The following is a 23,920-nucleotide window of genomic DNA, read 5'->3' on the forward strand; positions in this document are numbered from 1 at the left end:
AATTGCCGCCGAATAGCTGGACCTGCCACCCCTCTCCGGAGTGGCTGGCCCAAGCACCTGCTTGCCAAGCTGGTGCCTGGAGCCGGCCCTGCCGAGAGCTCTGCTCCAGGGCCAGGACCGCTGCTGGACAGCAGAGCGCTCTTCACCATCCGGTCCCGGGTCCTGGCTCAGTGGGGCAGAAGCATAGTCAGGCCGCGACACCTCCGGGTCAGTTGCCATGGGAACAGCAGGGGGCGGCAGCGAGCAGCTGCGCAGGACGTTACACGCTGAGCCATGTGGGCGCAGCGCTTTTCTGGCGGGGAGGGGACGAGTCTCTTGCCGGCGCAGCCATGGCTCACGCAAACCCCGTGGTAAGGTCCGGGACCAGGGCGGTTTCCCGCCGAGGGGCAGGAGGGAAACGGGGAGAGAGGAGAAAAAGGAGCCGTCTGCCCAGGTCGGCCCGTAGTGTGATATATTAGGGTTTTACAGGAACGTCCCGGATGCCTTTTCCCTCTGCCCTGTGACAGGCCGTCGCCCAGGGCTCTGCCCAGAGGGGGCAGATGGATTGCCCCTCCCCCCGCTGTTATGCTGAGCGAGCGGGGTCCCACTTGGTGTACAGACGAAAGTGGGAAACGTTCAGTGTTTGGTTTGTGCCGCCCAGGCTATGCCTAGACGCTGCAAGCTCCTGCTCTATAACAGCTAGACGAAAAAGGAACGATGCACCTGGCGGAGACCGCAATCCCCGAGCTCTGCGTGTAGACCTCGCGTTTGAGACCTGAATTACCAAGAAAGGGGCATCAGATACTATTTATCCTCTCGTGTGATAGCATTAAAGGCCTTCAGTTATTAACAGAACACCGACATGGTTTGTGCAATCAAGCAAAAATCTATCAGACTCGGTTTTGATTTAGTGATTGCCTCAATTTGTTGTTCTTGTTGCCGAAATTAGAAATGGACTTTTAAAATAAAATCTGGAGACTAGAGTTTAGTTTGAAAGCCCTGGAAGCCTTCTTTATTAAAAAAAAAAACCAAAACTGTTTTGTGTGTGATTGAGTAAAAGCATTAATCGTGTGATGTTGACAGCTATTATATAGTTTTTGAATAAATCTGACCTAGTTTGGATAAATATCTCTTATTTTCCTGAAATTAGTTAGCTGGTGCTAGGGAGAAATCTGAATCCTTCACTCAAACTTACTTTCTTATGCCCTGTTTTTGAGCTTCCTTTGTGAGCCTCCCACAGGAACATCCTTCTTGAGTGTTTGGAAAGCATCTAGCACATCAGAAATAACTGTTGTGTCGCTTTAACTTTAAGATGTAAATACTCCCATTGAAGTCATGGAGATTTAAAGTTTTTAGGATTGGGGCCTTAATCATTTCCACCCTCCTTTTTATTTTGTTACATTCACTCCCACTTCATCACTCCCCCAACACTGCATGTTTTTTTTTAGGAAAGCTGAAAACTCATTTCAAGACATGACAATTATTGATCTATTTGACCTCATGGTGTGACAGTTGTATCTGTGAGATAAGAGTAAAGCACACTAATATACACGCTCTATGATAATTGTGATCATGTTGTAAGTACAGTATTTAGTGTTGGAATTGTGAGGTTACCATTTAGGATCCTGTTTGAAACATATATCAGAATAAGACTTTTAACTTTTTGTAAGACTTTGCATAATAACATATAACTTGGTCAGTTTCCTTTGAGAATTAGGTCATTTGAAAGCAAAGTGTTTGTTTTACAATAATTTAATCTCAAGATGTCTAGTGAATTGGCAGGGGGAGGCCATTTGAAGTTCTTGACTATAATTGTGCAAGAGCTGATTTTATTTTTTTCTACAGCTGATATGTTGAAATGTACCTTTGAATTTTTCTAAGATCTTTATTGTCATCTGCCTTTACTGCCACCCACCCTCTCCCACATGGCTATGTATGGTGGTGTTGTGAGACAATTGACGTGGGCTGATTGCTTTTTAAGTAGAAGTAATTAGTTACTTCACAACAGCTTCATGCCCTCAGATATGTTTCACTTGAAAATCATTTTATTTCACACATCCTAATTTTACAATAACGAGATAGTAGGTTTATTTTTAACATTAAGATTTTTTTTTAAAAAAAGAGCGAACTATGAAGATTTAGAATCCTAACACTTCAAAGATTGGCTAAAGGTTCAGGTTCTAGCCTAATGTCAGCACATGGCGTACTTCGTAGTAATCACTGTTCTGATTAAAACAGCTTTTAGCAATTGAGGGCCATAACCTTGCAATCAGATCCATGTAGGTGAACCCTTCAGCCTGCACAAAGCCCTGTTTTCAGTCTACACTTGGGAATCTGGCTGTAGGATTGTGACCTAAAAGAGAAACTATTAGCCTGAGCAGAGGGGCAAAAAATCTTCTCCAGGTCTGATTCTGATGACATAAACTGATCAAATGCATTGACTTCAGTGTAATTACCTTCAGATTACATTGGGTTTTTCTTCCTATTTTTATTGCAATTTTTGAAAAAGTCACATTGCAGTTTTCTTCTAATCTGAAATTATGTATTGATAACTGTATGGTTATAACACGAGTTAGCAGCAAAATAGATATTACAATCATAGCCATAAGCAACAGTCTCTACTCTCAAGTATCAGGGGGTAGCCGTGTTAGTCTGTATCTACAAAAACAACAAGGAGTCTGGTGGCACCTTAAAGACTAACAGATTTATTTGGGCATAAGCTTTCGTGAGTAAAAACCTCACTTCTTCGGATGCATAGTCTCTACTCTCTGTATTTGGCTCACAACTGAAGCTGCTCATGTTCTAGAAACTAGCCAAACTAGAAAGTGTGTTTTTTATTTTCTTCCTTATATTGTTTGTTTCTTCCTAGAGCTTCTTTGTGTAGCTTTAGCGAGTGCTACTTTAATGGTCTTACACAGCAAATGCTAGCCTGAAACAGAACATGCTAGTTTGAGAATACGCTGGAATTGTTCTCCTAATGATTTTAGGACTCTTGCTGGATGTTATAGCTAAAAATAACTAAATTAAAAGAAATCTAAAATGCAGGCCAAAATTCTAATTTTTCCTTTGATATTTTGTTAGTTTTTCATTCTACAGTGCCATAAGTGATTTGGTAGAGGAAAAATGTTCTGGCCTATCTAGTTATCCCAGCAGTTGCATGGGCCAGAAACTTCAGCCACAAATGGTACTGTCTCCTGGATCTGTTCATTTTATAATATGGCTCACAAAGCCAGCTTACAAATCCTACCTCTAGTCAGAGAGTCTGTACTTCACTTGGAGCTACAGCAAATGTCAGCCTGTGTTTTAAATTCTCTGAATTGTGTTTTATTCAGCCTAAACTCTACAGATCTATTATTGAAGATGTGATTGAAGGTGTCTGGGAACTCTTTGCAGAAGAAGGTGTGGAGGAACAGGTCTTGAAAGACTTGAAGCAGGTTTGTGGGATAATTGTAAATCAAAGAAACAATCTTTTTCTTGGGATATCTTCTTCTACCTGTCCTTATTTTTCTAAGGCCCCACAGGATACAGGTACCTTCCATCAAAATCAAAGAGAAATACATATATCCTGAGAAACATGAATTGGAGTCCAAATCTCGTACTTATTCTTAACATTCTGCTGTTGAATGGTTTCTTAGATTCAACCATTCAGTTTTCAGGATTATCCTGAATAGTTAAAGTGCCTGAAAACTTTAAATATATTAATGGATGATTTGGGCGACTTAATAATTTTCTTATGAACATCTTTTTCGCAGGTTTGGGAAGCAAAGGTGACTCAGTCTAAAGCAACAGAAGGTTTCTTCAAACATAGCCACTATTCACCCCAGTTCACCTTGCAGTTGCCACACAACTTACATCGCACACTTCAGACATCAACAGGTTGGATATTATTTGTGAGAGGCCAACAGTTGCAATTTAACACTAGTTCAATGTTTCAATAACCTCTTCATTTGAAGTGTGTGTGATGGGCCAAATTCTGTTCTCTTTTACTTTGGTGTAGATTTAGAATGAGAGACACTATGAAACTGAAAGCAGAATTTGGCCCACTAAGGGATAAATCCTGTTCTGGCACACTAATGTAAATCCAGATATTTGAGTTCAGTAGAGCTACTTCAGATTTGCACTGATGCACATGAGATCAGAATTGTATCCCTCTGTTCTCTAGGCCAGAAGTATAGCACATCTTAAAATTTGTAGTGTTTTTTTTTTTTTTTTTGTTTTGTTTTAAATAAGCAATGTGGACTAATTCTAATTCAGTTTTTGTTTTTTAATAGATTGTTCCAGTGTTGAATAATTCAAACTAAAAAGAGGTACTTTGTAGGGCTGTCAAGCGATTAAAAAAATTAATCCCGTGAATAAACAATAATAGAATACCATTTATTTAAATATTTGTGGATGTTTTCTAAATTTTCAAATATATTAATTTCAATTACAACACAATACAAAGTGTACAGTGCTCACTTCATATTTATTTTTGATTACAAACATTTGCACTGTTAAAAAAACAACAGAAATAGTATTTTTCAATTCACCTAATACAAGTACTGTAGTGCAATCTCTTTATCATGAAAGTTGAACTTACAAATGTAGAATTATGTACAAAAAAACCGTTTTATTTTTGAATGCAATGTAACATTTTAGAGCCTGCAAGTCCACTCAGTCCTACTTCTTGTTAAGCCAATGGCTCAAACAAGTTTGTTTACATTTGCAGGAGATAATACTGCCTGGTTCTTGTTTATAATATCACCTGACAGCCAGAACAGGCGTTCTCATGGCACTGTTATAGCTGAAATCGCAAGATATTTACATGCCAGATGCACTAAAGATTTATATGTCCCTTCATGCTTCAACCACCATTCCAGGGGACGTGCTTCCATGCTGATGACGTGTTCTGCTTGATAACAATCCAAAGCAGTGAGGACTGACACATGTTAATTTTCATTATCTGAGTCAGATGCCACCAGCTGAAGGTTGATTTTCTTTTTTGGTCGTTCGAGTTCTGTATTTTCCACATTGAAGTGTTGCTCTTTTAAGACATCTGAAAGAATGCTCTACCCTCTCAGATTTTGGAAGGCACTTCAGATTCTTAAACCTTGGGTCGAGTGCTGTAGCTATCTTTAGAAATCTCACATTTGTATGTTCTTTGCGTTTTGTGAAATCTGCAGTGAAAGTGTTCTTAAAGTGAACATGTGCTGGGTCATCATCTGAGACTGCTATAACATGAACTATATGGCAAAATGCATAAAACAGAGAAGGGGACATACAATTCTGCCCCAAGCAGTTCCATAATAAATTTAATTAATACATTATTTTTTTAATGAGCGTCATCAGCATGAAAGCATGTCCTCTGGAATGGTGTTGAAGCATGAAGGGGAATACGAATGTTGAGCATATCTGGCAAGTAAATACTTTGCAAGTAAATACCGGCTACAAAAGTGCCATGCAAATGCCTGTTCTCACTGTCTGGTGACATAGATAAGAATTGGGCAGCATTATCTCCTGTAAATGTAAACAAACTTGTTTGTCTGAGCAATTGGCTGAACAAGAAGTAGGGCTGAGTGGACTTGTAGGCTCTGAAGTTTTACATTTTTTTTTTTTTTTTTTTGAGTGCAGTTATGTAACAAAAAATCTACATTTGTAAGTTGTACTTTCACGATAGAGATTGCATTACAGTACTTGTATGAGGTGAATATACAATTTATTTTGTTTATCATTTTTACAGTGCAAATATTTGTAATTAAAATATACATTTTGATTTCAGTTACAACACCGAATACAATATATATGAAAATGTAGGAAAAAATCCAAAATATTTAATTTCAATTGATATTCTATTGTTTAACAGTGCAATTAAAACTGCAATTAATCGTGATAATTTTTTAAAATTGTGCGTAATTTTTTTGAGTTAATCGCATGAGTTAACTGCAGTTAATTGACAGCCCTAGTACTTGGTTTTAGGGACAGATCTTAGTCCTTTAAGTCCCTTTGCACTACTCTGATGGTTCCAAGAGTACTTAAAGCTGCCTAGATCAGCAATTGAGGGTCCCCCTACTGTGAGAGAGCATTGACAGCAGAGACAGGGATCCAGTGGAAAAAATAGTATGTGAATGTGTAAGTCAAGATTGTATCATAATATATATGCATAAGTGATCAATTAAAGGTTGAATGGGCAACTTTGATTCTGGTATTTCCTAATTTTTTGAGTGCTTGATTGTGTAACATTAATGTTTTATTAATGTAGTAGTATTTTTAGATGTAATAATAATAAATATACAGGGACATAGTACTCCTGGGCATTGAGTCCTGTCCCCAATGAGTTGCAGGCAACTTCATTGTACGATCCCATTTATAAATGTATCAATTTATATATGCTAGGTACAGAGGCATTATTTATTTAACCTGGCCCAAGGGTTCTAGATTCACTCACTATAGGAAGCATTCTAACTTTTCAAGTAGAGGCGGGAAATACCTAGGGTAGAACAGGCTCTATTACAGGTAACACAACTGTAAAAATGTATGGACTCTGTTTATGCTTTAAGCAAGATTTTCAAAAGTGGTTAGCACTGGTCTAATTCTGTTCCTGTTGTAGTCAATGAGAGTTTTACCATTGACTATAATGGGAGCAGATAAACCAATGCTGAGTGCTTTGAAAAATCCCATCCTGCTTCTGCTGCTAGCATTATTGGAGCTGCACCGGTGCAGAAAATTGCTTACAAATTTTCCTAGTGTTGACAATGCAGTACACTTGATATAAGTTTGTTCCGTCAGGTTAAAATGGTGGTGTAATAAATAGAAATGCCAAACTTAATTTCTACAGTGCAACTCCAAAAAAATCTTCTAATTTAACTCTTCAATCTACTTAACTCAGCAAGGTCTTGTGAATAACAGTACTTATAAATATTCTAGATTTAGTATAAGGAAGACTTGCTGAAATATTAAATAATGGCAAATGTGTTCAGCAGTGTTCAGGATTGTTCACTTAAAATATATTTATCGCTGTAACACCGATTATTAAGTAATTTGTCTTGTCCTCAATGTAGTTTGTGTTGACAGAAGCTACAATGTGTATGAAATTGAATGCTAATTCTTTGGTGTACCTATATCAGTGTATCTTTGTTTTTGTGTAATACTTACTGTTTCTGTGTAGCTTCTTTAGTCATCCCTGCTGGCAGAGGTATTCAACAATTCACAACAGCAGACCTGGTATGTAATTTTAATGCTATTTTATTTCTAACTTTACGATATTTAACACGCTAAATGAAAAAGTTAAGGCTCTTTGCATGTTTTAAAGGGCTTAGTGGGAGGCGGAAGTGTCTAGATGCTCTAGACCAGGGGCCACAGGGACGTGGTGCCGGCTGCTTCCGGGAGTGGCGCGGGACCAGGGCAGGCAGGGAGCCGGCCTTAGCCCCGCTGCGTGCCGCTGCCACCCCGGAGCCACTCAAGATAAACAGAGCTGGGCTGCAGCCTGCACCCCGACCCTCTGCCTTGAGCCCCCTGTTGCACCCCGCACCTCTCTTGCATGGCAACCCCCCGCACTGAGCCCCCTCCTACATTCCGCACCCCCTCCAGCACCCCAACCCCCTGCTCCATCCCTACATTCATGGCCCTGCATGCAATTTCCCCACCCAGATGTGGCCTTCGGGCCAAAAAGTTTGCCCACCCCTGCTCTGGACAGCATGTGGGTAATTTTCAGTGCCTAATAGTACTTCTGATAATTTTGTCTGTGCCCTACATGATGTACAGTAGACAAGAGGGAGGAGTCTTTGCTGGGTGTGTGCATTCAACATCTGCAAAATCTAAGCGGGGGAGGAGGGATAGCTCAGTAGTTTGAGCATTAGCCTGCTAAACCCAGGGTTGTGAGTTCAATCCTTGAGGGGGTCATTTAGGGATCGGGGGCAAAAATCTGTCTGGGGATTGGTCCTGGTCTGAGCAGGGGGTTGGACTAGATGACTTCCTGAGGTCCCTTCCAACCCTGATATTCTATGATTTAAAAATAAAAAAAGAAAACATAAAATTTAGTCCTTATAGTTGTGATTAAAACCTTTCAAATCTAGCTGTCTCTAGAGACCCCTTCAGAGCAATCACCGTTGCCAATGGAGTAAAGGGGGGGATGGGTGTTCCTGGCTGCTCTGCTGTTAGAGCAACTGTTGAAAATTAGTGGAAGGGATGGCTGCCATTTTTAGAAGTTAGGTGTATTGGTGGAGTGACACCCTGTGAAGCAGGGAATCCTGGAAACAGGCTCAGCTGCCCTAGTAGAGGGCTTTGTGGATGTGCATTGTGGTGGGGGGACATGTTGATTTATTTGGGTGGTGGTAGGGCTGCCTCGTATTCACATACTGTTAATATTGGAATGCAGGAGGCTCTTCAAACAGTGGATATTATGGGGGAAAAGTAGTATACTGGTGCTTGAGGTGCAGAGTGAGGGGCTGCAAGGAGGAGTTTTCCCTAGAGAGGACATAGGTGCAGGAAAGGGAAGGGGCATATTGGGCAGGGAGCATGTAAATGGGGAGGTACTCAAGACAAGTCTAATTTTCTTAAGCATTTCATTACAAAATACTGCTCACCTTGCTGTAGCTTAAGGGTCAAAACCATTTTTCAGTAGGGATGATCATGGGGAAAGACTGTAACTTAGATTTCTTGAGCTGCATTTTGCTAAGTATGACTGTTAGGGCCTCAAAGGATAGAGCACGAAACGCAACTTAATTTCTCTAGTAAATCTGCTGTGTGTCTAGGATGCTTCACGAACCGGTGCAACTTTGACTCTCCCTTCGGGTATCGCTTATCCTATCCATGTACCTGCTGGAGTAACGCTACAGACTGCATCTGGTAAGATTAAGAAAAGCTGAACTCAGACACCAGTTTTAGTACATAGTGTGTTGACCTGAATTTATGGGCTAGTTTATTATGGCTCGCCAATGTCTGACCAGAAGATATTTAGGTTCTTGTCCCAATTCAGGCTACAGGGTTAGAGAACGCGGAGTTCGACGTCGTGAGAGGACCCTCAGGTTGTGTAGCAAGGACACTTATACTGAGGACAATACCAAATTGTTAAGATCTTTATTAAAATGAATGAAAGAATAATAAACCATATAAAACAGAGTCACAAAGAAGTAATACAATTCTATGACCTCTGGTGGTAACATCTCTATGCTAAAAGACTACTTAAACTAGCATTCTTACATCCTTCCCTGAAGACCTGGTAGTGGGAGACAGAGGACAAACCTTGTCTCTCACATGCTCAATGAATTTGATGGTCCAGGCTTCCCAAGTTGGTAGGGATTAGGTTCGAGTGTTGAATAGCTAAGCTATATTGCAAAGTTGAGCTGATAGCTTGATAGAAGATAGGAAAGAGCGACCCTCCTGCTTGGTTGTTTGCCCTCTTACAGGGTCCTGACGCTACCTTAATCAAGGCCCAACCATGCCCAAATCTTATTTCCTCACCTAAATAAATCTTTGGGTACACTTACTCTATAGAGTATCATATTATGACATATAGTCATATGTATTAATATTGATTGTCATCCCCGAAACCATTACCCTTGGCCTAACTTATGACTTCCATGTTCTGCGGTGTACCCTGTGGTTACCAGTCTGTTCCAGATCTATGGTAAACATGTTCAGTTCCCCAAAGTCAAAAGGGGTAACCAGCAGGCCATTTATCTATGCCAAAGGTTACAAACACTCATATTTAAATCATAGAATATCAGGGTTGGAAGGGACCTCAGGAAGTCATCTAGTCCAACCCCCTGCTCAGACCAGGACCAATCCCCAGACAGAGTTTTGCCCCCGATCCCTAAATGACCCCCTCAAGGATTGAACTCACAACCCTGGGTTTAGCAGGCTAATGCTCAAACTACTGAGCTATCCCTCCTCCCCCGCTTAGATTTTGCAGATGTTGAATGCACACACCCAGCAAAGACTCCTCCCTCTTGTCTACTGTACATCATGTAGGGCACAGACAAAATTATCAGAAGTACTATTAGGCACTGAAAATTAACCACATGCATATTGACTTGCTCTAGCTAATCATACAGGATATTGGCCTGTAGGTTCCTTGCGTTACAGCCAACTATTATGAATAACTATTATAAATAACACAATATGGAATTCAGCATAAACAAAACCCAAGAAAATAATATAATCAATCAAACCAATGAAGAAAACACATTATGCAATATAGCAAGCTAGCAAACTGACCTCATGGGCTACAACTATGAACAGATCTCGAAAGACGATCACAAGTGCATGGGGTGTAAACTGGATGCCAAAGTAAAGCATTGGTGGATAACACAAATTATACTCCTGTCTTTCTGAACCTGTAGCTGCTTATAAAGTGACTCCTATTGACCAGTTACAGTGTCTGTTAAATCTGCAGCATGTAATAGTGCCACCCCTGCAATGTTATTTAACATCATTCCCAGGTGACGCCATCAGGGCCGGCTCCAGGCACCAGCTTACCAAGCAGGTTCTTGGGGTGGCCACTTCAGAGAGGGGTCCAAGTCCAGGTGTTCGGCGGCAATTCGGTGGACAGTCCCTCACTCCTGCTCGGAGCGAAGGACCTCCCGCTGAATTGCCGCCGCAGATCGCGATCGTGACTCTTTTTTTTTTTTTTAGTTGGGCCGCTTGGGGCGGCCAAAACCCTGGAGCTGGCCCTGGACGCCATTCTCTTTGTTATACTGCTCCTGCTGTAGGTTCTGCTGTGTCAGTCCAGATGTGGGCATGTCCTCCTCCTGCCTGAAGGAGATAGTCTATCCAGTCTCTAATAGGTGCAGACAGATTCTGCCTTGTCAGGGTGGATTTTCCTTAACTGCTTGTTTTGATCAATTCCCTCCATCCCCAGTCCCCACACTTTTCTTTCTGACAGGGTTACATAGTATAACCTAGAAGGCTGTGTGGAGAAATTAACCCTCTCCTTGCACGCACCAGAGCACTTTGAGGGGAAGGCAGCCCTCGGTGGTGTAACCATGGGAGTAGTTGTGGGGGTGGGAGAGGGTAGAAGAGGGGCATTGTCCCCCTCAAACTGCAACTCTTGGGCAGGCGTAGAATTGCCCCCCACCTCCACCTCATGCAGCCCCATTGGCCTGACTGGAGCTGTCTCCCCAAATATAAATCAAACCAAACCAATGGGTGTAACCACTTTTCTCTTAAACTGTTATTCAGAGTAGAACAGCAATGTAAAATAACACCATCTTCCTCCATCAGATCTACCTATGTGTATTGAGTCCTATCTACTGACTTTAATGGTACCCATACATTTTACCACTTCAGCCCTTTGGAAAACTTATTAATAGGCCACCAGTAAGGGAAAATATATTGGTAGTTCAGCCTCTAAGCCCAGGTGCTGAGATTTTTAGCAGAGTACTGTCTCCAAACACTGCTGGAAGTGGTGGTGGTTCTGTCTCCTGCCTCAAGCTATGTCTAAATTTAAAATGCTAGTGGTGCAGCTGCACTGCTTTTGCACTTTAGCGTAGACACTACTTATGCTGATGGGAGGGCTTCTCCCCTAAGCGTAGTAATCCCCCTCCCTGAGAGGCGGTAGCTAGGTTGATGGAAGAATCAGGCAGCACAGACAATACTGAAGACGTTTATTCACAGCACTGGGAAGACTGATAAACAGCTTTAAAAGTATGATGTTACAGTGACCAGTTATATACATTTTCTTATTAATCTATTTACATTTATTTTGTACTTTCAGAGACAAACATTGTTTCAGAGAGAGAGAGAGAAAACACTTAACATGATAATGACAGGAACAGAACATATGCATAGAAACCATTCTGATTACATTAATTATTTGTGACTATCCTTAAGGCAAAGGGGTGGGGGTGGGAGTAGGAGTGAGTGTCCACAGATATCCGGAGAGCTGTGGAGGGTTTGTACTGTTTTCTTACTGAGAGGCCGAGTTACTGGGCAGTCATCTGACCATTTAAGTTATCAAGTGTTTACAGCTGCCATTGTCCTTGGGCCTCTGGTAGGCCTGTTTGTTAGTTATGCTGGTTTCTGCCTCAGCGGCTAACTGAATTTTTAACTCTTGCCTAACAACACATACCTTGGTGCACATAACAAAATTTATTCTGCACATGGATGGAAAAAATTAGAGGGAACATTGGCCCCTGCCCTTGTGCTGCTGCAAAATAGGAGTGTGGTGTCTCCAACTCCAGAGCCTTTTGATGGTTGGTTTGTATGGTGATTTCATACTATTTTAAGGCCAATGTAGAAAGTATAACTGAATGAAGTTGGGAATAGGCAGTTCTGGCATCTGAATTCTAACACTGATAACAGTAAGTCAGCATCAGCTTAACTCCCAACAGGTAGCTTTAATAATCCACTGTTAATACTTCTCTCTATAGGGCACCTCTATAAGGTAAATATGCCTGTTATGGTTACACAGGCCCCAGGAGGTACAAGTATTCTGCAGCATCCTATTCAGCAAATATTTCAGCAGCTTGGGCAGCCTTCAGTACTGCAGGCCAGTATTGCCACTGTTGCACAGGTGAATGCATCTTCTGTTCCGGCAACTGCTGAAAGACTACAAACCCAGGAAGCCCCACTCCAGCAACCCACTGTACTGCAACAAAGGGGAGTGGAAGCAAAACACTCGGAAAACTCTGCAAATGCTACTCTATTACAGCAACCTACTAGGAGTCAGCAGCAAGTTACAACTAATAAAATTTTGAATCATCAGGCAAACTCAACAGAATATTTCCAATACACCAACCTTCAAACAGCTGTGTTTACTTCAAAATCCTCTGAAATGGATTCTACCACTGAACCAATGGCAAGCAGTTCATTCAGCATAACTCGGAGTGTGCAAGACCAATTATCCACAGAGCTACAAGATTCAGTGCAGCAACAGGTGTCTGATGATATCATTGAGATGATTATTCTGGGTAATGGCTTGGATGCTAGTACCCTTCTAAAAGAGCAGGACAGCATTTCTGTCACTGAAGAGGTAGGACCTTCATTGTTTAAAAATTTGTAATGAACTTTAACTTGGTGAAAATATCTGAAAGTAGATACTTATCTGAAGAATCAGTATATTAAAGCAACACTATAAAACAAATCTGTTTGTTACTAACAGCACCTCTACATTTTAAAAACGGAAAACTTCAAGAATCTAACTTATAAGCAAATCGCATACATTACACTTCACTTCATTTGGACAACACGAATGACCTATTCATTTTTACTTTCTGGTTTTCATGTATGAACATTGCTGAAATATGTAGATTAAATAGGAATGTTCATACCAATGATCTTTTTAAAAACTGCCATATCATTGTGACTTTGAAATCATAGGTCAGATCCAAGTCATGGTGGGCAAATTGCCTTTTTAATACGATTTGGCTAGCAAATGAGGAGGAATTCCTTTCAGACTATGTACTCACATTCAGAATCCACAAGTTATATTGTGATATGAGTGAAAACTTAAAAGTGTATTTCCCTCAATTAAAAACAATCATCATTCAACTAATGCTGTGCAAATAATTTGTATTAGATCGCTGATTTCATTAAAGAGTCTCTTTTATAATTTATGGAATGTCCACAAGCACGTTGTGGTTTTCTTGAATTTATTTGTTTGAACTGTCTAAATTGTGTACTCCATGAATTTATTACAAATATTTTAAATTCAAGCTGCTTAGCTGTGATTTTTGTCTTGTAAGCCATGTGGTATTGGTTTTATTCCTTGATCAGATGAAGGCAGAGGCTTTTCTCGTTAAAATTGCATTTGACAACAACTGTTGCCTGGAAAACCCCAATCACTGAAATATTCAGAGTGCACAAATGTGATAAAGGTAAATTCATTTAAAAACACGAACAAAGACTAATGGAACACATTCTGCATTATTCAGTCAGCTCTATATGGAACCTGGTTTTGAAACAAACTGATATGGTCTGGAAGGGTTAGAAGAATGGTCAAAAAGAAGGATCCCAGGAGTACAGAATAATGCAATAATATTTCAATGTCGTATCTCAGAAGTGTGTGGGTTTTTAATCTTTATTACAGTGTTGAATTCTGTGGGACATCCTAAATGATTCTAGATGATTGAAGACTCGGATTCCCCCCTTATTAAGCTCTTAGAATCATTTAGTACTAGTGATTATAAGACAGGGGGGCAAACTACGGCCCGTAGGCCACATCCGGCCCGCTGGACCCTTCTCTCTGGCCCCTGAGCTCCTGCCAGGGAGCGGGATCAGGACAGGCTTGTGGAGGAGCCAGCCCAACTCCCCGGCAGCGTTGTGAGCGGGGCGGAGGCTAATCCCTGGCCTCTCCCTTTCTGCTTCCCTCCCTCGCAGTCACAGTTCCCCCCAGCACCTGAGCAGCGTGGCTGCAGCTCCGGCTGCATGGCACGGCTATAGCGCCGCCAGACCTGGTGCTCCAGGGCAACATGGTCAGGGGCGGGGAGCAGGGGGAGTTGCAGTGGGGCAGTCAAGGGGCCTGGGCCCTTCTGCTGGGGATAGGGACAGAGCAAGCCAGGGCCTCCCTCCACCCCCAGAATGCTTGGTCCCTGTCCCCAGCAGCCAAGCCCAGACAGGGAGAGAGCCCTGCCCGACTGCCAGGAGAGCAGCCAAACAAGCCGGGGAAACGCACAGGGAAAGGACTGACCCCTCCCCTTTCCCCCACACCACAGGTAAAGTGGGGCAGGGAGGGTTGGATGGGGGCGGGAGGCCCCAGGGAGATGGTAAGGGGGTGGGGAGCAGGGGAAATTGGATAGGGGATGGTCAGGAGACAGAGAACAGGGGTGTTTTGATAAGATGCATGAGTCCCAGGGTGCAGTCAGGGGTAGGGAGCAGGGGAGGATTGGATGAGGGTGGGGATTCTGGGGTGCTGGATAGGGGGCGGGGACCAGGCCACACCTCGCTGTTTGGGGAGGCATAGCCTCCCCTACCCATCCCTCCATACAATTTCTGTACCCAATGTGGCCCTAGGGCCAAAAAGTTTGCACACCCCTGTTATAAGCTGCATTTTCAAAAATGACTAATATCTCAATTTTTGGGTGACCACCTTGTCACTATTTAAGGGTCCTGATTTTTCAGAAAATGCAGGCTCCTATTAAGGTGTTTCATGTTAGGCTATGAAAATCACTAGTTACTTCTTAAAATCTTGGCCTTGGAATCCAGTTCTGGTCTCATTGAAGGCTTCATTATTGTAAGAGTCCACAACCTGAATGGACATAAGGCCCATTTGTAAGGTTCTGATGACATGAGCGGACAACTCCAAGCTTTGGTTTCATGGCTCATGTCAGCAGAACCCTTCAATAAACAACCCATATAATTATTACACAGAAAAACAAAAACTGTTATAAGAACATTATTAAGGGCCCAAAGCCAGAATGAAGGTTGTGTATTCAAACCCTTTGTGCATATGCATTATGAGCCTATGTGACCATGTAATTAAAGACTAGAGGACTCCTGCCTTATTCAGGGCACAGGATGGACAGTACTCCCTGAATGAGCAGTTATACAATATTTTGTTTGTGCTCAGGTCACATTTTCAAGCTTTTCTCCACATCCATGAGTGATAAAAACATGGACTTTTTGTTTTGCTTTTCAAGTGAAATTCTCATGTATTGTATAAAAAAACACTTTTTAAATAAAACACCAAATTTTGTGAGACTCATGCTAAGATTGCAAGAGATAGCAAACCTGACTCCTGGGCTTTTGTTATGGTAGACTTTTTCAATACATATGTTTTATAGATTGAATGACTATTCAGACTATATTAAATACCCCTTTCTACTGTTAAGATGTGGGAACTACTGAGTTGCATATATGACTTTTAGTTGTTCTGTCTCAGTGCTTTGAGGTCCTGATCCAAAACCCATTGAAGTCAATAGCAGCCTTTCCAGTGACTGAACTGGCATTAGATCAAGCCCTCTATCAATTGTAGTCAGTTTCTACCTACCGCTGCAGAATTTGGCCCACTGTGGTATAAACTGAGGTCAAGGATGATTTAGTTGGGATTGGTCCTGCTTCGAGCAGGGGTTGGACCTCCTGAGGTCTCTTCTAACCCTCATCTTCTATGATTCTATGACTTGTCTACACTTACAGTGCTGCAGCTGCAGCACTGTAGCACGTTAGTGAAGATGCTACTATGCTGACAGGAGGCCTTCTCCTATTGGCGTAGTTAATCCACCTCCCTAAAAGGCAGTAGCTCTGTTTACACTGGGGGGGTGGGGGTGGTAGGTCAGTAATAACTGCGTCACTCAGGGGTGTGGATTTTTCACCTCCCTGAGCAATGTAGTTATATTAACATAAGTTGGTAGTGTAGACCATTGGTTCTCAACCAGAGGTACGCAAAAGTCCTCCAGGGGATACATTAACTCATCTAGATATTTGCCTAGTTTTACAACAGGCTATATAAAAAGCACTAGCGAAATCAGTACAAACTAAAATTTCATACAGATGATGACTTGTTTATACTGCTCTATATACTATACACTGAAATGGAAGTACAATATTTATATTCTAATTGATTTATTTTATAATTATATGGTAAAAATGAGAAAGTAAGCAATTTTTCAGTAATAGTGAACTGTTAAACTTTTTTGTATTTTTACGTCTGATTTTGTAAGCAAGTAGTTTTGAAGTGAGGTGAAACTTGTGGGTATACAAGACAAATCAGACTCCTGAAAGGGGTACAATAGTCTGGAAAGCTTGAGAGGCACAGGTGTAGACCAAACCTAAGGCCACATCTACACTATAGACCTATATTGGTATATATCCACACCCCTGAGTGACCCAGTTATACTGACCTCTAACCCTCTGTGTAGAGAGAGCTATATCAATGGGAGAAGCTACCACCTCCCTGAGAGGCAGATTAACTACGCTGATGGGAGAAGCTCTCCTGTTGGCATAGTAGCATCTTTACTAACGCACTACAGCAATGCAGCTGCGGCGCTGTAGCTCTGTATGTGAAGACAAGCTCTAAGGTATTCATTCCTGAAAGTTATCAATGTTTTTTGATGCAATGGATGCTTTGGTATCAAGGAATTGCCTATACATAGATACATATATGTTGTCGCTAGATGGTATTTTCTAATGGAAAACTTGTCCATCAGAAAATTTTCAGTTAGTTGAAATTGAAACGTTCCACTGAGCGTTTTGTTTTTAACAAAACTTTATTTAGAAAAAAATTGAAACAAAGCATTTTGATGTTTTTATTTCAAAATGATTTCATTAACAAAACTTTTTAAATTTGTATAAGATATTAAAATATAGTAAACCTTAATTTTAAAATAATATATGAAAAAATCAAATGAAACATTTCAGTTTACCTGACCAGAGTATTTTTGGAAATTATATTTTGCAAGAGTTTTTTGAATTTTTGGCATCGTTACTTTTTATTCTGAATCAGAATTATTTTTTTTCCAAATGTCAGAATTTCCCTTGGAACAGAAATTCTGATTTTTTTGAACAGTTCTAATATCTATTGATTTTTTTTTTTAAAGGGAAATTTGCTTTGAGTATTAGAGACCGTATTTAAAAACCATGTCTGGAAAAACAGATTTCATATTATTGAACAAGTATTTGAAATGGGGTTCATTTCAGGAAAATGTATATATGACCAGATTTTCAAAAGTGCTCAGCTCTCATAATTGGGGCTTGACTTTTTTTTTAAAAAAAGAGCTCTACTCCCATTTAAACACCTAAATAAGGTGACAAGTTTTTCAAACTTAGTACCCAACAGATCTCCTAGAAAAAAATGGGAGCTGTTGGGTGTTGAGTTCTTGTGAAAAATCCGACCTCTTGTCAAGCTCTTTTTGAACCTTCTTATTCCTGTCAGATGGAACCTACTGTACTGATGGAATCTGACATACGGACAGAAAAGGATATCTGCAGTGACATTGAAGGGATCATTCAGCTAGATGGAATTGATGATGTTTTTCCTAAGGAGGAAACAGAAAGTACAAGAGATGTGGAAGAAAATGAATTTATTGGTATTATTGATGCGGAGGATCTGAAAGTGTTGGAGGAGGAGGAAGATGAAGAAGGTGACAGTATTTCAAATGCTGAATCCAGCGGCAGCAGTGATACTGAAGAGCCCCAAATAGACCTAATTGAGGAGGTAATTAGTTTAAACATTCTAAAGCAAGTCAGAGTAATGTGCCTATCTGCATGTCTGGTTGCTTAGATCCAGAATATCCACTGGTAGATTGAGGCAGAATACATGGTTAAACTGTGTTTTCAGAGCAGAATGTAATAGCTATGGGGTGGTTTGAGAGCTTCTTGGGCAGACCATAAAAAATAGGAGGAGTTGCTGTGATATCTGTTGCTTATTGGATGAATTAACATGCTTTTAATTACCAAAACTTGAGTCTGGGAGTGAAATTCTGGCCTCACTGAAATCAAAGGGACTTTTGCTATTCGTTTAAGGAGGGTCAGGATTTCATCCTGGGCCTCTATCCTGGGAAGCAGTGACTCTGGGAAAACATTTTGGGGTCATGGTGGATAATCATCTAAACATAAGTTCCCAGTGCAACGCTGTGGCCAAAAGGGCTAATGTGATCCTTGGATGTATAAATGGGGGAATATAGAGTTTTGGCACTAGTACGACTGCTACGCTACTCTGATATCCACAATTAAAGTGGAATATTGATAAATTGGAAGGGTTTCAGCTAAGAGCCTCGAGAATTATTAAAGAATTGGAAAACATATCTTTATAGTAGTAGACTCCTGGAGCTCAATCTGTTAGCTTAACCAAGGATGACTTGATCATAGTCTATAAGTCCTTTATGTGGGGAAACAAAATTTGATAATAGCCTTTCGGTTTAGTAGATGAGGCTATAACAAGATCCAGTGGCTGGAGATCTTAAGAAAAGATTTAAAAAAAATGATATGCTCAAATTCAAATAGGAATTAATTCAGCAAAGTTCTATGGCCTGCATTACACAGGATGTCACACTAGATCAGGGGTTCTCAAACTTGGGGTTGGGACCCCTGAGGGGGTTATGAGGTTATTACATGGGGTGTCACAATCTGTCAGCCTCCACCCCAAACCACGCTTTGCCTCCAGCATTTATAATGGTGTTAAATATATTAAAAAGTGTTTTTAATTTATAAGGGGAGTTGCACTCAGAGGCTTGCTGTGTGAAAGGGGTCACCAGTACAAAAGTTTGAGAACCACTGCACTAGATGATCACAATGTCCCTTCTGGCCTTAGAATCTATGAATCCCGGTTTCCATTGCTTCTAAAATACTAAACAAGATTGGAAGGGGAATCAGGCAGTGCATGCTACAGGTTGTCTGTTTCCCAGGAGACCAAGGACAGCTGAGGAACACTTAGTCACAGAACAACTACATGTATTATATGATTTTTCTCCTTGAATCACCTTTCAGAGAGTCTTGCCTCGTGACATATGGAAGTTGGTTTAGCATTCCAATTTCTGGGAGAGAAAGTGGAGTTAACTTTGTCAGCCTTGAGTGCTACTTGTAATTATAAATCTTAGTCATTTTTTTGGGGGGGCGAGGGGGTGAAGTATCAGTGTGAAGAAATGTCTTGTGCATAATGTCTTGTTACATCAAGTATATTAGACTTTTTTAAACAACAGTAAGTAATGGTGTTTAAATGTGACCTTTACTCTCCAGGATCCTTTAAATTCTGGTGATGATGTCAGTGAGCAGGACACACCAGACTTGTTTGACACAGATAACGTTATAGTTTGTCAGTATGACAAGGTACAGTATATAACCCTGTTTTGTTCCTTAACAGTAATTTTAGCCCATCCATTTCTGATAAGAATTATTTGTGTGTGTGTGTGTGTGTGTGTGTGTGTGTGCGTGCGTGCGCGTGTGTGTGGAGAATATCGGTTGTTTCATCAGTATTTTAAATAATTTAATTATCTGTTGGTTGAAATGCACATAAAAAACAAAAGAATGTAAACTTATTTGCACTATTGTATTAAAATTCATCTACAGTTTTCCTGTAAAAGGAGAAACTTCTTACAAGGGCTGTCAAAGGAGAAGGATTTCAAATCTAACAAAGTCCTGTGATGACTTGTGTGTGTGTGTTGCCTTCCTTTTGGTCTCTGTTCCTATTTCGTTTCCTGGTTCCTGCTGCCTGAACTCAGTGCTGCTGTTCCTATTTAAGGGTGCATGTGTGTGCACGTGTAGCGCTGAAGGTGTGCAGCTACAAACCTGCTGTTTGGACTGTTATGGTTTTTGTTCAGATTGTTGCTGACCTCGCTCGTTCTTGGTTATTGCAAGTTTTCATTGACAGTTTACCGGTATGTTCTGCTTTGTGGTGTGGTGGTGGTTTTGTATTCGTTTTTTGTGGTTTGGGCTTGCTGTTCTCAGTGCATCAGAGTGTAACGGGTCCCAATCCTGCAGACACATGCACATCCTTATATTTAGTGAGATGAATAATCCCAGTGGCGTCAATAAAACTACTCATGAGTAAAGCTAAGTATGGATTGAGTGAGCAATAAGAAGAAGGGAAGAGTATGCTTCCTTATCTGGTAGTAAAATATTCCTAAAAGGATTTTAAAAATGTTTACCACAAATCCATCTTTTCAAATAAGCAAAGCAAATAAGCAAAGTTCTTAATGAAGATACATGGCCCATCCTGTGTTACTGTTCACAATAAAGTTCTTTCTGAGCTAGTTTAGAGATCAAACAACAAACCCTTTGGAACTCAGGTGGCTGCTTTTTTGCTTTTGTGTATCTGAAACTCAAACTGGAAAACCAAACTTTGTTAGAATTACATCTTATCTTGAAATCATGGGAAGTTTCAGCTTCAACACATTTTATTTTTGTCAAATATGTGGCTTTTGGAAATAAAGGCCTACGTTTTCCAAAGTGATTACTGATTTTAGGTGCCAAACTTGAAATGCCTTAAAGGAATCTGAGATTTAGAAAGCGATGAGCACTTGATCTCAGAAAATCACGCCATTTAAGGTGTAACAAGTTGGGTACCAAAATTACTAGTTACTTTTGAAAAATTTAGGTGGTCAGAGTTTGTATAGACAGCTCAGCTGAATCTGAACTACATTATTTGTATTGCGATACTATGATATTTCTCCCTAAGAAACTTAATAATACTATAAGTGCTGGAATTTTGAAACGTTCCTCTCTAAAATTAAGATTTTGTATGGATGAATGGAAAATTTGGTCTGAAATATATTTATATCAATGTGGAACTTGAAACCAGAGCTGCCGCCAAGGGATTTCATAACAGATGTGATTAGAATTTGAGAGCTATGGATTGGCATGAAAGTCTGAGTCTTTCTTGCCCCCCCTCCCCCCCTTTTTTTTTTTTTTTGGTTTAATGCTATGAAATAATATGTTGGCTAGCTGGTATATTGGTTACTTTTCCCAGACAGACCAGTTTTACTGAAAAAATTTCTAATGGAGGGAGGAGAGATTGAAACCATGGTCTCTTTGGCCAAAAGGCAGAATATAATTATCTTGTAATTCTGTTCCTAATTATCTTTAGGGCTATTAAACATAGTGGGAGGATGGAAGTGGGATGACTGTCATTCTAACATGTTCCAGCTCTTTGAAAAAAAACTTCTATCACAAATATCATTACCAGAAAATCAGGAGGCATTCTTTTTGTTTCCTAGTCTTGAAAACCGAATCAAGTTGAGAATCTGAAGAATCTATAAAACCATTTAATTCCATGCCTTTCAAGATGAACTACAAAGATTTTTGTGTTGCACAGAACTCTTTTTTATAGGTCTACAGTATGAAACCAAATATGTTTGGTGTAAAAATATGAATACATTCATACATTCTTTGTGTGGAACATTGTGCTTTTTAGCCATATTTTTGGTTGCTGTATTATTTTGGCCTTGTCCTATATCCCATGTCCAGTACTGCATGCAAAATACAAAAATGCAATACACAGAAATGGGTAGCTGCGCTCACAAGTACTCATTTTATTGACTGGATACTCATGCAATCTAGGTGTCGATATTTGAAAATGTATCTCTCAGTCTACTCTCTGGCGTGTCAGACTTTCACAGTACTCCATATCTGAGCTCTGTTCAGAGAAGCAGTTCTTTATGTATTTAATGCTAACAAAGGTTAACTTCAGTCCTTCAACCCTACCCCACTACCAGCTTTGTTTAATTCTTAGAAACCAGTCAGTTTCTGAAGATGTTCTAGTAACACACTTTTGGGGGCACTGATTTTCATTTTTTTTATCAGATTCATCGAAGTAAGAACAAATGGAAGTTCTATTTGAAAGATGGAGTAATGTGCTTTGGAGGTAAAGACTATGTGTTCGCAAAAGCCATTGGAGATGCGGAGTGGTAAATCCTCACTGGAGTAAGTGAGGTATAATTTTTTTTTATTACAAAATGTTATATAACCTTTAGTGAGGAGCTACTGAACTTGCTATGTTTTGCAATTTAAAAAAATGAAAATGAAACTGCATTTGTTGAATAAAATATATGAAATTGAAAATTAGTTTTGTTTCTAATAAATGCAAATTAAGACTGTTTTATGTTCACCATTCTTCTGTTCGTTTTCTGATTTATATTGTTACCTTTTTAGTAAAAGAAGTATAATCAGAATGAATAGCTTTAATTAACAACTAGTGTGTTGGATCTGTAAATGGAATAACAAGTAGCTACATTTATGTAACTTCAACTCCTTTTTTCTTGATAAGTTAAAATGCAATGATTTTTACAGTGTTAAACAACATAATTCTTAGTGATTTATGTTAAAAGAAATAAGATTGTGAATTCACTGTAATATCTGTGAATGTTTATTTTGTTAAAAGATGCTGATGTGTGTTAGCTATACCTTCCCCCCCCCCCCCCGCCCTTTGCATCTCATCCTTCTGGTGAAGTGCATCTCGTCTGCCTTTAGTTTGAAGCTATCAGTGCAACCCAGAATATATGGGTAGAGGACCCTTGAGTTAACAAGACTTCAACATTGGTATCAGTTGTTGCATTTTCTTCAAATATGATATGTACTGAGGAACAATAAATAGTCTCATTTAAAAAAAGTACCTTATTGTCATAGTGTGTACTAAGCCATTTAACTTTGCTTCTGAGCACACTAATAAACTGTGAGTAATATAAATTGGCTGTGCCTAATAAAGAAGATACAATATCATCTCATACAGATTTCTAGTCATGAATTGTTCTTTTGGTCCTTCTTAAAAATAAATAATGCTTTAATGGGAAACATATGCATGCCAAAGGGGAGTGGGGAGCTGGATGCACCATCTCGGGGAGGTGAAATCATAGTCCTGACAAGGGCCCAGTTGCATTGCTCAAAGCTTTTCTTTATTCACCTAGAAACAATGATTGAAAACCAATTTGCTACCCCTCAGGGTCTAGTATAGCCCTCCGCAGCTGAGGCGTATTCACAGATCAGTTCTCCTGCATGGCAGTTGTGAAGAGCACCTTCCCTGACCAGTGGCGTAGCCAGGGTTGCTGCCAAGGAGGAGCGGCGGAGAAAAAAGGCTCATGTCCTTCGGCGGCATTTCAGCGGCCCTGTGCATTTTTGCCGAAATGCTGCCAAAAGACGGAGCGGTGCATGCACAGGGCCGCCGAAAGACAGAGCGGTGCTGAAAAAGGGGCCCCTGGGGAATTCTGGGCTCGGGGGAGCAGGCGCTCCCCCTGCTAGCCCCCTAGCTACACTACTGTCTGACCCTGGGTCTCATCTGTCTGCTACTCTTGTAAGATGCCTGATATGTGTCTGCAAAGCACGTGACTAGGAGCAGACTTGTGACCAATAACTACATCCCCCAGTGTTAAAGGGCCATAACAGGCTGCCTGGGGCATATGTATGTGTCTCAAAGCCCAGTATTCTGTTACACCACCCCACTGCACATTTACCTCCTTGCTTGAGTTTATTGTATTTTTCTGGAACCTGGTGCTGGAACTGCTAAGTCTTGTTGATCTGGATGATTTCCTTGTTCATGTGGATGATGATTCTTCTAAGCTGACTCAAGGTCTCCTGCTTAACATGGTACACTCATGCAGCT

General features: G+C 40.5%; 1 protein-coding gene across 2 annotated transcripts; it reads left to right on the forward strand.

The window, feature by feature from the left end:
- Positions 1 to 264: 264 nt before the first annotated feature.
- On the forward strand, positions 265 to 23,048 carry GTF2A1L (general transcription factor IIA subunit 1 like). 2 transcript variants are annotated; one of them, XM_054022577.1, is made up of 9 exons: positions 265 to 350; positions 3,312 to 3,413; positions 3,732 to 3,855; positions 7,124 to 7,179; positions 8,709 to 8,802; positions 12,327 to 12,928; positions 17,765 to 18,046; positions 19,567 to 19,656; positions 22,129 to 23,048. In XM_054022577.1, the coding sequence occupies exons 1-9, from the start codon at positions 330 to 332 to the stop codon at positions 22,234 to 22,236; spliced, it is 1,479 nt and encodes a 492-aa protein (XP_053878552.1). In that variant the 5' UTR covers positions 265 to 329; the 3' UTR covers positions 22,237 to 23,048. The 2 variants fall into 2 exon arrangements, with proteins under 2 accessions (XP_053878552.1, XP_053878551.1); XM_054022576.1 differs by lacking the exon at positions 265 to 350 and adding an exon at positions 810 to 844.
- The last annotated feature ends 872 nt before the right edge of the window (positions 23,049 to 23,920 follow it).

This window comes from Malaclemys terrapin, chromosome 3 (genome assembly GCF_027887155.1).
Source record: "Malaclemys terrapin pileata isolate rMalTer1 chromosome 3, rMalTer1.hap1, whole genome shotgun sequence".
Classification (NCBI taxonomy): Eukaryota; Metazoa; Chordata; order Testudines; family Emydidae; genus Malaclemys; species Malaclemys terrapin.

Coding starts and splice junctions, on each gene's coding strand:
- GTF2A1L (XM_054022577.1), top strand. CDS start 330: ATGGCTCACGCAAACCCCGTG. Junction 8,803..12,326: donor AACGCTACAGACTGCATCTG/GTAAGATTAAGA, acceptor TTCTCTCTATAG/GGCACCTCTATAAGGTAAAT. Junction 12,929..17,764: donor GCATTTCTGTCACTGAAGAG/GTAGGACCTTCA, acceptor TATTCCTGTCAG/ATGGAACCTACTGTACTGAT.